The sequence below is a fragment of the Oryctolagus cuniculus genome, chromosome 4 (assembly GCF_051225735.1).
Source record: "Oryctolagus cuniculus isolate XC-2025 breed Fujian yellow rabbit chromosome 4, ASM5122573v1, whole genome shotgun sequence".
NCBI lineage: Eukaryota > Metazoa > Chordata > Mammalia > Lagomorpha > Leporidae > Oryctolagus > Oryctolagus cuniculus.
In genome coordinates this window covers 155406064-155423112 of record NC_142870.1, presented here as the reverse complement: position 1 = coordinate 155423112, position 17049 = coordinate 155406064, and the positions used below count along the sequence as shown (strand labels likewise).

Below are 17049 nucleotides of genomic sequence, written 5' to 3'. Positions count from 1 at the left end.
GGCCTTTGCTGTCATTTGGGGAGTGAGCCACTGGATGGAAGATCTCTCTTTCTTTACCTTTCCATCTCTCTCTGTCACTCTGTCTTTCACGTAAATAAAATCTTAAATAAAATTTTACTAACTGTATAAGGACAACCATCTACAAAGTAGTAATCAACTACATTTTCCTCAAAACCACATTTAGAAAAATAAGTGTTTGGTTTTTAGTAGAGACCAATTTATTTTTATTTTTATTTTTTTTTTGATTTATTTTATTTATTTGAAAGACAAAGTTACAGAGAGAGAGGTAGAGCTAGAAAGAGAGGTCTTCCATCTGCTGGTTTACTCCCCAGATGGCTGCAGTGGCTGGAACAGTGCCGATCCAAAGCCAGGAGCCAGGAGTCAGGAGCCTCCTCCAGGTCTCCCATGTGGGTGCAGGGGCCCAAGGACTTGGACCATCCTCCACTGCTTTTCCAGGCCACAGCAGAGAGCTGGATTGGAAGAGGAGCAGCCAGGACCCAAACTGGCGCCCATATGGGATGTCGGTGCTTCAGGCCAGGGCTTTAACCCACTGAGCCACAGCGCCAGCCCTGAGACCAATTTCTATTAATAGCTTCAGAATGAATCTTCAGAATTAAAACAAGAAAGCTCAAATAACTACGTTTCACACTTTCCTCAAGTCTGGACATCTCCCAAATATGATGTTTGAGGAAATTTTCATAGTAGTGACATGCATAAGAGAAGCTGCCACACTACATAGTGCCTGGCTTTTAAACATTCTTCATTTTAAATGTAATTGTAAGAAATATGATTACTTTAACAGTTGTTGATTATTTGAGTAAACCACCAGGCACATTCCTTATGATGAAATTAAATTAAACAGGAAGGAAATTACTTAGAGTCATTTAATGCTGATATGCCATTTAAACAGTTAAATTTTAATGCGCATAGTGTAGCGCTCAGAGTCCTTAAGGAGCTTTTTTTCTGAGAGGCTGCAATGAGGGTCTAGTACAGCTGTAGATAAGTTTTATTTCAATCCTGCATTACTGAATGGCTAAATTTAATTTAATGGAAAAAACAATGCACCAAACAATTATTTCCTAATTGAATCTTATTGGCTTATAAAATTAATTCTATTGTTTATTGAGCACTCAAAATACAACTAAAGGGGCCAGTGTTGTGGTGCAGTGGGCTAAGCCTCTGCTTGAAATACCAGCATCCCATATGAAAACTATGGTTCAAGTCCCGGCTGCTTTTCTTCCAATGCAGCTCCCTTCATACATGCCTGGGAAAGCAGAGGGAAATGGCCCAAGTACTGAGGTCCCTGCCAAGCACTTGGAAGATCCTGATGGAGTTTATAGTTCCTAGCTTTGGCCTGGCCCAGTTCGAACCATTGTGGTAGAATAGAGTGAGAGTTGAGTGCTACAATAATGTCAGAGATGCAACCAGGGATTTTGGCTGTTAGCTATCATAGACTATATAATTGATGATGGATGGTCTTAGCAAGTCAGCTGATGATTCTCTCTTTGTGCAAACAATTGTCTAATAAGCATGTGTAGAACTCAGTAATTCATGCTCACTTAAGGAATACATTTGTTGCCAATATGTAAACATTGTTAACTTAAAACTAGAATAGTTTGCTAAAATGAATTTGCTGATAGGCCTTGGTATTCTCAGTTAAGTTCAATAATTGTGCCCAGTCCTTGCTTTTGGACAGGCTGCATGGAGTCAGTCCAACTTGTTTGTCCATGCCACCAGCCAAGGGTGTTTGCTCACCCTGTTAAGTGGTGATGATGGAGGCGGGGAAGACATCCAAAGGTATACCATGTGAGAAATGCAGTAGCAGGATCACTCTCTGCTAATTCCAAAGGATTTCTTGATGTGGTTGTGGAGAATAGCATTCAAATTGTGGTTGGAATTGCCTGGCATTCATTTCTATTTGTAGTGCTTCTGACAGTTTGGAAGAACTGCGTGAGGGCATTTTTCTTTATTTTGTGATCTTCAATGGGTATTCTGAAAGATAAAGTATCTTAATGTCTCTCACTCCCTGAATATCCTAGGTCTATGATGTCTTCTCACCAAGAACACCATTGCTACTTTCCTTCTGTTATCACAAAATTGGTGCATCCCATTTCAGTAGCTATAACTTTATTTTTTATAAATTTGAAGGGCAGAGCATCAGCGAGAGAGAGAGAGAGATACAGAAGCATATTCCACCCATTGATTCACTCTCAAAATGTCCACAATAGCTGTAGCTTGGCCAGATTGAAGTCAGGAGAAAGGAAATCCATATAGGTCTCCTACCTGGATGGCAAGGTATTGGGAAAGTATCTTCTGCTGCTTTCCCAGGTGCAGTAGTAGGAAGTCGAATCAGAAGTAGAGTAGCCAGGGTTCAAATCAGTACTCAGATATGGGATGCCAGTATTGTAAGCAGCAGCTATCCTGCTACACCACAGCACTGGTTCTTGTAAGTTCACCTTTTCTCTTGATTATTCCCTTTTTTCACTCAGACCTTTGGGTGCAAGAGGGACAAAGGAATTTTTAGCAAAGTTTCAGATGCCCATTTCATTTGCTATTTTGGCCATTATAGGACTTGGTGAGCAGTGTACTCCATCAAACCCAAGACCACATCAACCCAACAAAAGAATCAAGTGGCTGAAATATTTGAATCCCTTAAAATCCTTTTTGTGTCTGGCTGCTACCAAGAGGGTAGACCACCCCTGCTGCCTTGGGGTTGCTACTCAGGGGGAAAAGATGTATCATAACAGGAGGGACAGTTATGATAGAATCTTGCATTTTCAAAATAGGCCTTTAAAACCCTCACTTATTCTGATTATTGTCCAGGAGGCAGCCAAGATGTAATAATTCTTGAGGATAGTAGCATCATAAAGCAACCCCAATAGCTGAATCCAGACACCTCTTTCCCCTGCCCAACCTGGGACTATATCCAAAGTTATGATAATTTCAGTATTTACCCTCTTACAGTTTTTCCACATACATGCGTATCTGATACATGGGACCTTTGATACTCCTTGGGGACAGAGAGACTTTGGTTTCACTCCTAATCTTCTTTCTGCTTAAAAAAGTTAAATTTGGGGTAAGGGCAAGGGAGAGACTAAGGTACAGAGGGCTAGGATGGCTCAGCACCAGGAAGAGAGAAACATTTGGGGCTGGGCAGTGTGGCACAGCTAGTTAAGCCACTGGTCTGCCACGCCAACATCCCATACTTGAGCACCAGTTCAACCTTGACTGCTCTGTTTCCCATTCAGCTCCTTGCTAATGTGCCTGGGAAAGCAGCGGATGATGAGCCAAGTCCTTGGGCCCCTGCCACTCACATGGGAGACCAGGATGGACCAAGCTTGGCTGCTATTGCAGCCATTTGAAGAGTGAACCAGCAGGTGGAAGATCTCTCTCTGTTTCTCTCTCTCTCTCTCTCTTTCTTTCTCTGTTACTCTGCCTTTAAAGTAAATAAATAAATCTTAAAAAAAGAAGTGCTAACTCTGAATTTTGGGTGGTATAGTGGTGTCATGTAGCTCAATGAAACAAACCACCAATGTTTGCGGTCCACTGAAAGCCCTGTTTAAAGTAGCAAAGTTGTTACTGACAACATCTGTTTCAGTTTTGGGGATCTCTTGATTCAACAGCCATACCCCATATTGCTTTTCAGCCAGGGATTGGGGTTTGCAATTATGGTTACCTAGCCTTATAGCAGACTTTTAAGAAGGAACCTACCTTACTTGGGGCATTTGCAGCTCCATTGTCAAGATACTGTTTCATTCTGTTTCAACACAGTGCATAGGAAAGCTTTCTAGGGATGAAGGTCTCACTGTCAAGAATTTGCCTAGAATTCATGGGGTCCATCTCATTGGGCAATTTCTCATTCTCCAGGGGTCACCTCCCCCAGCATTGTAAATCTAGTCTTGGATGGTATGAGCTTGATTACTGCTCAATGACTCATTTATGGTTTCCTTTGGGAGAGATTTCCTCTCTGGAAAATCTCCCTGGGAGGCCATACCTCTTTTTTTTAATATTTATTTATTTATTATTTGTAAGTCAGAATTACACAAAGAAGGAGAGGCAGAGAGAGAGAGAGAGAGAGAGAGAGAGAGGTGTCTTCCATCTGTTGGTTCACTCCCCAATTGGCTGCAACTACCAGAGCTGAGCTGATCCAAAGCCAGGAGTCAGGAGCTTCATCTGGGTCTTCTCACACAGGTGCAGGGGCCCAAGGACTTGGGCCATCTTCCACTGCTTTCCCAGGCCATAGTAGAGAGCTGGATTGGGAGTGGAACAGCTGGGGCTTGAACTGGCACTCATATGGGATATCGGCACTGCAGGTGGCGGCTTTACCTGCTACAGCAGTATGATCCACTGCAAAAAAAACACCCCCTCTTCCCCAACTTAGACCTTTACCATGATCCGTGAATGGATTTGAGTTTGGCTTGATAGAATGCAGGAGGGTGAATGATAAGCTGCCCCAGCTATTGCCATTCCTCCGTAGCAAGCATTGTGTGCACCACTCCCTCATCTCCCACAAGAATTAGCTCCTCAGAAATGTCTTCACACTCAGGGGTGGTCCTTCTGCACATAACTGTTGTCTGAGAGGAGGCAAGACTTCTGCCCCCTACCCTCTGCAAATGGCTATTTTTTTTGAAAGAGTTACAGAGAGTGACAGAAGTAGAGAGAGAAAGAGAAGGAGAGAGAGACACACACACACACACAGAGGGGTCTATCCACTGTGTCACTCTTCAGAGGTCTTCCATTCGTTGGTTCACTCCCTAAATGGCTATAAGGTCTAGGGGCTGGGCCAGGCTAAAGCTATGAGCCCAGTGCTTACTCTGGATCTCCCATGTGGATGGCATGGACTCAAGCACTTGGACTATCTTCCGCTGCTTTCCCAGGCCATTAGCAGGGATTGGAATTAGAAGTGGAGCAGCCAGGACTCAGGACTCCAACCTGCACCAATATGGGATGCCGGCGTCACAGGTGACAGCTTTACCTGCTATGCACCAGCCTCCAGAAACTCTTAGGGACAGTTGTTGCCATGAGGGCTGAACACCAGACTTATAATGTGTCCTTCTTGTCTATATGCGTTTTGTCAAAACAAGGAAACTGTCATTGAATCCACCTCCCTTGTATTTGGCCTTCAACTAGCTTCCCAATTCCTCCTCATTAACAGGCAATGCAGTAAACGACCACTTAGTGCCCAGTGGAAACACATGAGGTGCTGAAAACTTCGTAAGCATGAAGTCATAGAGAGCTGTCAAAAGCGCACAACACTGGGCAAAAGAAATGTCAAACCCAAATCGTGGTTTTATCTGCGCCTTCACAATGTAGACAGCGTGATTTAAAGAAAATGATTAAACAAAAAGGATGAAAGATTCTGAGCCACATCCTTCTCCAGCCAGTACTGTGTGTATGTATGAGGTCGACGTGAAGAGGGTCACTGTCACTTAACATTTAACTCCTCTTCTGTGAAGATGGAAATCAAGTATTTGAATTTATGCGTTAGAGGTATTTTTTTTTTCTTAAGCAAAACGATAGAGCTGCTGCCCGCTCTGCTCTGGAAGACAATGGTCATTTCTTTCTTTTTTGTGCTTCCTGTCTAACAGAAGGGAGATGGGATGATAGATAAAGAAGAACTGCAGGAAGCTTGTGAACAGGCCAGCCTGCATTTAGATGAGACCCTCCTGGACCAGCTGTTTCACTACTGTGATGTGGATAATGACGGCCTTATTAACTACCTAGAATTTGCAAATTTTCTTAACTGGAAAGACAAAATGCTTCTTAAAGAGTATGAAGAGAGGGTCATTATTAAAGGTACTTAACTGTCAAAGGTTTGCTGAATTCTTGATATTTTCATTTTTTAAGGAGCCCAACTCTTGTCAACTTTAATGTCAACTTTAACATACGTATTTACATAATTATTTATTTATTTATGCATAAAATATCTGTGGAAGGGTGGGAAGGCATATGATAACATTTAGTTCCAGAGTCTCACTCTTTAATCTGTCTTTGTATCTTTTGAGTTTGGAACTTTGTATTTTTCATTCAAAAAGATTAAAAGCAAGATTTTTACATAGAAGCTCAAAACAACAAAGACAGTTCCTCAGAAAAGTGTTTGAAAACCTTTGTACTAAGGCCAGTGCCGCGGCTCACTAGGCTAATCCTCCACCTTGTGGCGTTGGCACACCGGGTTCTGGTCCCGGTCGGGGCGCCAGATTCTGTCCCAGTTGCCCCTCTTCCAGGCCAGCTCTCTGCTGTGGCCAGGGAGTGCAGTGGAGGATGGCCCAAGTGCTTGGGCCCTGCACCCCATGGGAGACCAGGAGAAGCACCTGGCTCCTGCCATCGGATCAGTGCGGTGCGCCAGCTGTGGTGGCCATTGGAGGGTGAACCAACGGCAAAAGGAAGACCTTTCACTCTGTCTCTCTCACTGTCCACTCTGCTTGTCAAAAAAAAAAAAAAAAAAAAAAAAAAAAAAAAGAAAAGAAAACCTTTGTACTAGAGTAATTAGCCTCTCTCCCTCAGGAGAAATTAATAGTGAAACAGAATTTGACATAAGAAAATTTAATTTTTAAAATTTTGTACAAAAGTTATAATAGTCTTTATCTTTGGTTCAAATATTTTTGTGTTTACATATTATCTTCCTGAATAATTAACCATATATGAGGATTAATATATACATATGTAATGTGTCTGTTTATATATGAAGAGTCTTCAAAAAGTTCATGGAAAAATGAGATTAAAAGGTAAGTTTATTTTGGTGGGAAGATTTTTGAAATCCATGCATAATTTTTTCATAATAATGCATTTTCCACGAACTTACTGAAGATTTTTTATATGCATGGATTTAAATTGTTTTTTGAATCAAAATAAACCTACCTTTAATTCTATTTTTCTTTGAACCTTTTGAAGTAATTCTTATTTTAAACATACCTAAAATTACAGTGAATGTATTTTTTATCTTTTTAAAATTTAACTTTAAAATTTCTACATGAGAGATATTTTCATGAATTCTATCAGTTCTATTTTTAGTTCTTTCATGCTAATGTGAGAATATTATTTCTACACTCTTTGAAATTCAGGTTGTTTCTAGATATTTTTATAGGAATATGGGTTATACAATGATTATCATTTCTCAAAAAGATTTCTAATTTTATTTCCTTTCTTATGAATGTTATTATGGTCCATGTTATTATGGTCCCAGAAGTAACTTTCTGTTTTCATTTTACCTTTCTAACTGATCATACCAATTTGCAACCTTATCAACCAAAGCTAAGCAAAGATTTTATATCAGTGTTGTTACCACTGTATGTTATTTCAAACATTCTTATAATTTAGTTGTTATATAATGGTACAGTGCTTGCTTTAATTTTTGTGTTTGGATTGTTAGTATTAACTTTAAAAGGTTGTGTATACTTTTATTTCCTCTCGGAATATCTTTCCTCTAAAATGTGAAGGTATTACTGTTTTCATTTTTATTCCTGGATCAAGCCTTTCTGCAAGGTCAAAACCAGCTTTTGGTCTTTATTGCTGATGTGAACCCTTAGGCAGGGTGTCCTGGACAACCTTTCCCTATCACCACTAGGAAAGTGCCAGAATATTCTCTACTTAATGACATGTTTTACAGAAACCCTCTCACAAATTAACAGGGGATGATGGAGTTTTTATCTTCTTGGCTCAACTCACAAAGGGGTGGAGGATAAGAAGAGGCTTGTAGTCAAAGCAGATAGTTCTTCAATTTTTTTTTCCCTGGTTTTTGGATTCTAATGGCATCAACTATGTTCAGCAGAGTTCATGAGAAATTTTCTGTTTGAATTTCAGGTTAAAAATTGCACAACAGTACTCAGTAGGTACAGAAGGGGCTCAGGAATCTTCAGTCAAGAATTTGCTTACAACAGGTGCTAACTTAACTGTTGACTCTCAGGTACCCTCTGAGAGTAGCTTTCTGTTTCTTGAGGAATTGTTCCCAAACTTTGCCTAGCTTTCTGCGGTGAGGGTAGGGAGGTAGGATGAGATGATCTGGAACTCTGGGTCTGAGTACTCCCATGGTGATGATGGGGTGGGAGACCTAGCTGAACCAGGATCCTGGCCTGGGGCACACTTCCCTCTGCTTTCCAGTTCTGGAGGGAGAAACGCCCTCTGGTGGTATCCGTGTAATAGCTGCATCTTTTAAAATGATGTCTTAGGAATTGACAAAACTAAACTTCGGTACTGACTCAACAATGCAAATCCATCAAAAAAGAAAGGGAGAGATGGGGAGGGAGTGAGGAAGGGAAGGAATATCATTATATTGTTAGGATTGTATTTATGAAATATATTAAATCTGTTAAAAATAAAAAGCACCTAAATAAATATTGAAAAATATGAAAATAATGCAAATCTATCTTACAATTTCAGCTCTACCTCAGGGTTTTGTGGATGCTAGTTAAATAATCAGTTTCTGGGCTCACAGTGAGTTCTGATAACCTCTCTGGGTATTGCAATAATACATGCTCTTCCTACTCCCATCAACTATGTGTGGAATTTTCAACTCCAAATAATGTCTTCTCTAATCTCTCCCTAGGATACAGTCATAGAAATAACTCATGTAGTTCATGTTAGATATAAAAAAGCCCTAATTTAAACAAAATAAAAAGAAGAAAATAAAATAATGGATTCTGTTTTCATTTTGTCTCTCCAATTTGAAATTTTATTTTAGAATAAAGTGAGTGAGGAGGCAAAAGGAAACATTAGACTATGTTAAGATTTCTTGCTATGTGACGTTAGCCTGAACTTCCATTCCACTGTGGAACTGGCAGAGGGTTCACACTGGCTCAGTTTCCATTGGCAGGAAGAGATTCACTGAGAAAGCTCATTTTGTGGTAGAGCAGTAAGCACCAAAAGTAGTAATGTCTTCCTGAACATGTTTTCTTTATTTTTTCTTAAAGGTAGAAAACCAGATTGTGCAAGCCTGACTGAGGCTAGTGTTGAAGCATCTGAGCCAACTTTCCTGGTAAAGCCTGAAGATATTGTCCTGAAAGAACCGGGGAGCTCCGAGAAGACTCTCCGGACACTTCTGAGACCAAGCGACAGGGTTTCTAAGCATTACACGACGACTTCTTCTGAGATCAGCGCTGTGGTAGGAGCTGTGCCTTCTGTTTGTAAGTATGCCACATTGTTTGATGAGTTCTGAAATGATCAGTAGGCATGGAAACAAAGTGTCATTAGTCAGTCCTTGCACTGTCCTCAGCCTCCCTCTCCATTAGACCTAAGTTTCTCAAGGCCTTGAGTTTGCATTCTAGTGTTATGAATCTTTCCACTCCCTTTAGAATTGTGCTGTTCACGGGCTGGCTGTAGCTCAGATAACATTAGCTACTTAAGAATTGTACTGTTCAATAGAAATATAATTGGAGTCTTTTTTTGCATCTTAAAATTTTCTAGCACATTAAAAATGGCACATTCTAAGAAAGAAAATTTGGGGGTAAGCATTTGGCAAGTGGTTCAGCTACCGCTTGGGACTCATGGCCTAGGTTTGAGTCTGTGCTCTGCTTTCTATCCAGCTTCCTGATAACAACGCACACCCTGGGAGGAAGAAAATGATGGCTCAGTACTTGGGTCCCTGCCATACAGGAAGGAGATCTGAGTGGAGTTCTGGGCTCCTGGTTTCTGCCTAGCCCAACCCTGGGCATTTGGGGAGTGAACCAGCAGATGGGAGATCTCTGACTCTCTGTTTTTGTCACTTTATCTTTCAAACAAACAAACAAAAAATATGGGGAGAGAGACATTGGCACAGTGGTTAACTTGCCATTGGGATGCTTGCTTCCCCTGTCAGAGTTCCTGGCTCTAGTCCTGGATATTTCACTTCTCATTCTCTCTTCTATGTCTCCCTCTTTTTCTCTGTTATTTAAATAAAAATGAAAAGAAATATTTTAAAAGTTAAAACTTAAAAAACAAAGATAATGTGAAAGTAGTTTTATCAATCGCTGGAGTACGTACAGTCTCTTCAACAAATGGTATTGGGAAACTGGATCTCTGCATGCAGAAGTAAGACCCCTACCTCATGCCTAACACAGAAGTCCACTCAAAATGGATCAAACACCTAAATCTATGAATCAATACCATCAGATTATTAGAGAACATTTGGAAACCCTGCAAAACATTGGCATAGGCAAAGACTTCCTAGAAAAGATCTTGGAAGCACAGGCAATCAAAGCCAAAATTGACAAACGGGATTACATCAAGTGGAGAAGCTTCTTTCTACATCAAGTGCAAAAGAAGCACTCAGAAAAGTGAAGAGGCAATTGACAGAATGGGAGAAAATATTTGCAAACTATGCAAATGATAAATAACTAATATCCAGAATCTATAAAGAGCTCAAGAAGCTCAACAAAACAAACAATCCAATTAAGAAATGGGCAAAGGATTTGAACAGGCATTTTTTAAAAGGGGAAATTCAAATTACCAATAGACACATGAAAAGGCTCAGTATCACTAGCCATCAGGGAAATGCAAATCAAAACCAAACCACAGTGAGATTTCACCTCATCCCAGTTAGAATGGCTTTCATACAGAAATCAACAAACAGCAAGTGCTGGTGAGGATGTGTAGAAAAAGTAATCCACTGGTGGTGGGAATGTAGACTGGTGCAGTCACTGTGGAAGATAGTATGAAGATACCTCAGAAATCTGATAATAGACCTGTCAAATGACCCAGCCATTCCACTCCTGGGAATTTACCCAAGGGAAATGAAATCAGCATATGAAAGAGTTATCTGTACCCCCATGTTTATTGCAGCTCAATTCACAATAGCTAAGATGTGGAATCAACCCAAATGTCCATAGACTAAAGACTGGATAAAGAAATTATGGGATGTGTATACCATGGAAGACTACATAGTGGTAAAAAACGTGAAATCCTGTTATTTGCAGCAAAATGGATGCAACTGGAAACCATTATACTTAGTGAAATAAGTCAGTCCCCAAAACACAAATACCATTTGTTCTCCTTGATCTGGGATAACTAATAGAGTACTTAAAATGTAATCTGTAGAAATTGGTAGCTTTGGGATCTGCAAGGAGGGAAGGCCTACACTTCTGGGAATGGAGAGTCCCTACCCACACTTCCAGGGAAGAAAAGTCCTTGTCAAGGTCCCCATGGGAGCCTAAAGGTCAACCAATGAGGATCAGACCTGCCTCAACCTTTAACCCCCATACCCTGTATCTATAAAAGGAGCCCTCCCAACCTCTGATGCGCGACTTCCCTGGCCTCCGCTCTGTTGCTCTGTTGGGACCGGTGAACCTTGCCCGGGAGCGAAATCCCAATAAAAGCTTGTGAATTAATTGATTCGTCTGCCTGGGAAAATTTGTTACATGCTGGACACTTTGCAGGAATGATATGGACACTTTGAGATGTGATGATTTTTGAACAGTCCTTGTCTTGATTGTTGAGGAACAGATTTTTAATTTTTTTTATTTTTCCATACTATTTGTTGAACTCTTTACTTGGTATAGGGTTAATCTTATGAGAATAAAGTGAATTGAAAATAAATCTTTGTATAAAATAAGAATGGGAATAGGAGAGGGAGGAGGGAGAAGGGTGGGAAGAATTACTGTTTCTAAATTTGTCTATATTCAATGCATGGTTTGTATACCTTAAATAAAAAGATTTCTAGGTAAAAGAAAGTAATTTTCATAGTAAACTTTTAAATATTATTTAAGCTGTTAATCAATCTAAAACTATTAAATATTTCTCATTATATTTTTATACTTTCAAGCACATTTCAAGTACTTAGTAGCCACTTGTGGTAGGTGGCTACTGTATTATACAGTTTAGTTTTAGAAGGTATTATGCAGTTTAGTTTTAAAATGTTTGTTTTCCTCCCTCATTAATGACCTAGGTTACCCTATTTGTGGCATACCTACCATTCGATCTGATATTCCTGCACCCCGAATTCGTCGCATCAGTGATAGAACTAACTATGGGGAGGAGGGAAATGCTTACTCATTACTACAGCCCACCATCTTTGCCCAGAAAGGAGTGTTTGAAAGAGATTTCTTCAAGACCAGATCAAAAGAAGAGGTATAGAATATTATTTTCTTTATACATTTATCTGTTGATGGATAGTAAGGTTGATTTCATATCTTGGAATATCAGACATGTGAATGTTTACTTATTTATTAGTGTTCTGTAAGTCTCATAGGCTTTCTTCATTTATTTTTTTTCTTAAAGATTTATTTTATTTCATTAAAGGCACAGTTGCAGAGAGAGAGGGAGAGACACAGAGACAGAAAGCGATCTTCTACTTTTTCACTCACCAAATGGCTGCAGTGGTCAAGGCTGGGCAAGATTGAAGCCAGGAGCCAGGAGCTTCCTCTGGACCTCCCACATGGGTGTAGGGGCTCAAGGACCTGGCTCATTTTCTGCTGCTTAGTGGAGCAGCTGAGACTCAACTGGCTCCCATATGAGATGCCAGTGTCACAGATGGCGGCTATACCTGCCACACAACACCGGCCTCCTTTCTTCATTCTTTTTAACTCTGTTTTTGTCCAGTTGGATTATTTTGAAAGACTTACACTGAAGGTCAGGATTTTTCCTCTGTTCTATTCTGCTGTTGAGGCTCTCAACTATACTTTTTTATTTTGTTTATTGAGTTCTGTAATGCCAAGATTTCTGATGGGTCTTTTTTGTTCTTTAATCTATTTCTTTGCTAACTTTCTCATTCATATCATGCATCGTCTTCTTAACATCTATAGTTTGTCTGTATTCTCTTGTATCTCATTAAGTTTCCTAACTGTCATTCTCTTGAAGTCTTGTCAGACATTAGTTGATTTCCATTTCTTTGCACTCTGTTGCTGGAGAGCTATTATTTTTCTTTGGAGGTGTCCTGTGCCTTTTTTTTTGAAAGGTTCTTGTGCCCCTACATTGGTTTTTGTATCTCTGATGAGTCAGTTGCTTCTACCAATTTTAGAGGGTGGTATTAAGGGTAGTATTAAGGTTTCTTCTGGCAATGTACCCTAGGATATTGGTTCAATATGCTATCTTGGTTTTGGCTCCAAGTGGATTTTCTAGTGTGGCATCCACATAGCTTCTTTAGCTATGATCATTGCTTGTGATGTCTGCAAGTGTCTCAGTGGAATAGGCTGCAGGGGCAGATTCATTGGCAACTCTGTACAACGGACTTGGCTGTGGGTGTAGGGCTCACATCCATGTCTTATGGGTTATATGAGTGTGGTGCCACCCCATAGGCCTAGGTGGATGCAGTGAGTATGTCTAGTATGGGGTGCTGGTTTGCATCTGATGTCTGTACAGGACCTGGGCAAATAGCGTGCCCAGGTGGGGATACCTGTCTGTTAAGCTGCACAGGTAACTTCATGTAGAGGTTTCAGCCCTACTTACTTAGAATCTGCTCAGCTCCTTTCTGGGGCCAAGGATGGGTATACAAGGTTGAGTGTCACTTATTGGGGTCTCAGTGTGCTAAACTTCTGAGAATGGGCAATGAAATGCTTCTTGGGGCCACAAGAACCAGACAGGGTTGCTCAGTTGCTTTCTGGGGCCTTGATGGGTTGATACACTCAGGAAAGGCTACGCCATTGCTTTCCATGGCTAAGGGTGAAAGACTGGGGCCACTTGACTGCCTGTAGGACAGCAAGAGGGTAGATGGGGCTGTCCAGCTGTTTGCAGAGAACCTCTGCAGAATAAGCCACTTAAAGTGTGCTCTCGAGTTCTAACTAGAAGTATGTGAGTGTTGGCAGGGCCTCCTATCAAGTTTACAGGGCTAGGCTATAGAGCTGCTAGGAGGAGCTGCCTCATAAGAACTAGGTGGGTGGGGTCTCAGCATGGTTTTCTGTAGTTTAGTCCAGTAATCCAGCAGCTGCCATACTAGGCTAATGATCTGTAAGAGCCCCGCTGTTCTCCAGTGGTAAATGCCTCAGGTGTCTGTGGTGTGAGTGGCAACTGCTGGGGGCCTCGTGAAATGAAGTCCCTTTTAGGTTGGGCTGATCTAGAGAGCACATGGCAGGGGCTGTGTGCTTAGTTACCTTCTGTATAAAGTCATCCTGTATCTCCATGCTCTGCAATTTTCTGAGCTTCCTTCCTTCTTTTCTTTTCTCTTCTCTTCTTTTCAAAAAAGATTTATTTATTTATTTGAAAGAGTTACACAGAAAGAGAAGAGGCAGAGAGAGAGAGAGAGAGAGAGAGAGAGAGAGAGAGAGAGATTGCACCCACACAGATACACAAAGTATAAAGTACTGTTTGAAGACTAGTTTTACCGTTAATTCTCATAGTACAACACGTTAAGGACAGAGGTCCCACATGGGGAGCAAGTGCACAGTGACTCCTGTTGTTGATTTAACAATTGACACTCTTATTTATGACATCAGTGATTACCCGAGGCTCTTGTGAGCTGCCAAGGCTATGGAAGCCTCTTGAGTTCACAAACTCCTACCTTATTTAGACAAGGCCATAATCAAAGAGAAAGTTCTCTTCCTCCCTTCAGAGAAAGGTATGTCCTTCTTTGATGGCCCATTCTTTCCGCTAGGACCTCACTCACAGATATCTTTCATTTAGGTCATTTTTTTTTGCCACAATGTTTTGGCTTTCCATGCCTGAAATGATTTCATGGGCTTTTTAGCCAGATCTGAATGCTTTAAGGGCTGATTCTGAGGCCCAGAGTGCTGTTTAGGGCACTAGGGCACATCATTTCTAGGGATTCTTTTAATTGTGATTATTTAATGAATGTATTCTGCAACTCATCTGTTTCTTTGGCTTTCCAATTTGCTCTTTAATCTTTTCACTTTTTTCCTCATATGCTTCATAAAAATGAGTGACTTTCTTCTGGTAAATTTAATTTATTTTTAAAATTTTGTTTTCATGTCTGTTATTCCCTCTAATCATTATATCCTTTCTTCTTGCATTCATTTTATCCTTTCTTCTTGCTACTAGTTCTTACTTTCCTTTCTTATATTTTTGCTGGGACATTAAAAACAATGTTTCTTCACTCCCTTAATCTCTCCTAATAGTTATCACTGCAGAGAGATTATGAGTAACCCAGTTTACTGGTTTGCAGTGTACTGACTGGATTGTGCATGCATTCTCTCTCTCTGGCATCTGTACACCTATGGTTTTAGTTAAGGTTTACAGCGGGTCTGTTAGATACATTTTATAAATGATTCTATTTTAAAGAACAGAAAACTAACATTCAAAGGGTTTTTGTGGCATATGCAGGGTCATAGTGACAATAAGAAATGGAGATGGAACTCAAAACTATTAAGTCTTCTATATTAAATTCTTTTTAATTCAATCTTTCTGCTTGTCTTTAAAAGGACCAGAAACACTTAGAATTGAATTTATATATTAGCTAGTATAGTTGAACATTCTTATATGCAACATAACAAAATGATTCCTGAGATGAAAGTACTGGAATTTTGATGTTTTTCTCATTTTATATATATGATACACACTCACACACACACACATACAAGCAAATACATGTGTATACAATACTTTTTTGAATAAACTTCAATATTTGTAGATGTTACAAAGGTTTTTAATACAAATTTTCAAATATATAAATCTTGGTCTGCCTTTAAATGCTTTTTTGTAGATTGCAAAGATATTGTGTAACATTGGTGTCAAACTTTCTGAGGAAGAATTTGAAAATGTATGGGATCTTGCATCAAAAAAGCATCACAGAGGCGAAGTTTGTGTTGAGACCATCAGGAATGTTCTAGATGAGCTACAGCATGCAGAACGGATCAAGTACAAAGCAACCATGTGATATTCTGGACTTCATTAATTGAAACAAAAGAATTCTTAAATCTGCGTTCATCTAAAATGTTCAGTCTATAGTGGTTTTAACTATTCTGTAAGAATTCAGCAAACAGTGTGGTAGGATTCATATGCCTTTATGTGTTGCTAATAAATTAAACTTTGGATTCTGTAGTTTATTGTTCTCTTTCAAGTATCAAAGAACTTGACAAGTGCTTGCAGAGTTAACTGTCATCTTTTCAAAAGGCATAGCTCAGGATGATGTGAGAAGCTTGGTAATACTTAGTAAGTAGACCTAAGAATTCCATCTATTTTGGTTGGTTTTCTGAAGTCTGAAGTCTGATGCCAAATTTATTTTTCTCTCAACATTTCCTTATTCTTCTCTTTAGTCTTCACTATGATATGACTTGAGCTTAATAGGTATTTTAGTCTATGAGCATCTGAGGAAAATAAACTTGATCAAAAGGAGCAGAATTTTGATACAAAAACTGGAAATTCTAGCAATTATATAAAGGCCATTAATTCTCAATAGCTGTTTATGGCCAGAAAAGTACATCGTTGATGTATCTGAAGAAGAAACAGCTGACTTGCCATTAGATGTAGCCTTAGAGAGTTTTATTTATTTATTTTTTTATTTTTTGACAGGCAGAGTGGACAGTGAGAGAGAGAGACAGAGAGAAAGGTCTTCCTTTGCCGTTGGTTCACCCTCCAATGGCCGCCGTGGCCAGCGCCCTGCAGCCCGCGCACCGTGCTGATCCGAAGGCGGGAGCCAGGTACTTATCCTGGTCTCCCATGGGGTGCAGGGCCCAAGCACTTGGGCCATCCTCCACTGCACTCCCGGGCCACAGCAGAGAGCTGGCCTGGAAGAGGGGCAACCGGGACAGCATCTGGCACCCCGACCGGGACTAGAACCCGGTGTGCCGGCGCCACAAGGCGGAGGATTAGCCCAGTGAGCCGTGGCACCGGCTAGCCTTAGAGGGTTATTAGTAGCAAATTTTCTGAATCATTCCCCGTTGTGGATTTTTAGATAATTAATTAATTTTCTTTTTTATTGGGTAAGGCAGAGGGATAGAAAGAGAGGAATCTTCCATCTGCTGGTTGACTCCCCAAATGCCTACAACAACCAGGACTTGGCCAGGCTGAGGATAGGACTCTGGAACTCAGTGCTGTTCTGTTACATGGATGTCAGGGATCCAAGTTTACTTGAGCCATTGTCTGCTGCCTCTCAGAGTGCACATTAGCAGGGAACTGGATCAGATGTGAAGTAACTGGGATTTGAACCCAGCACTCTACTATGAGATGTGGGCATCCCAAAAGGTAACCCAA

General features: G+C 40.4%; 1 protein-coding gene across 1 annotated transcript in view; it reads left to right on the top strand.

Moving 5' to 3' along the window:
- The window catches only part of EFHB (EF-hand domain family member B), a 78004-nt gene extending 62086 nt beyond the window's left edge, over nt 1–15918 (top strand). Inside the window, exons 12-15 of the mRNA XM_051859157.3 lie at nt 5589–5796; nt 8907–9119; nt 11855–12036; nt 15560–15918. Of these exons, the coding sequence (XP_051715117.3) occupies nt 5589–5796; nt 8907–9119; nt 11855–12036; nt 15560–15733 (777 nt within the window). The 3' untranslated portion in view covers nt 15734–15918. The remainder of the gene's footprint in view (nt 1–5588; nt 5797–8906; nt 9120–11854; nt 12037–15559) is intronic.
- Nucleotides 15919–17049: the final 1131 nt, after the last annotated feature.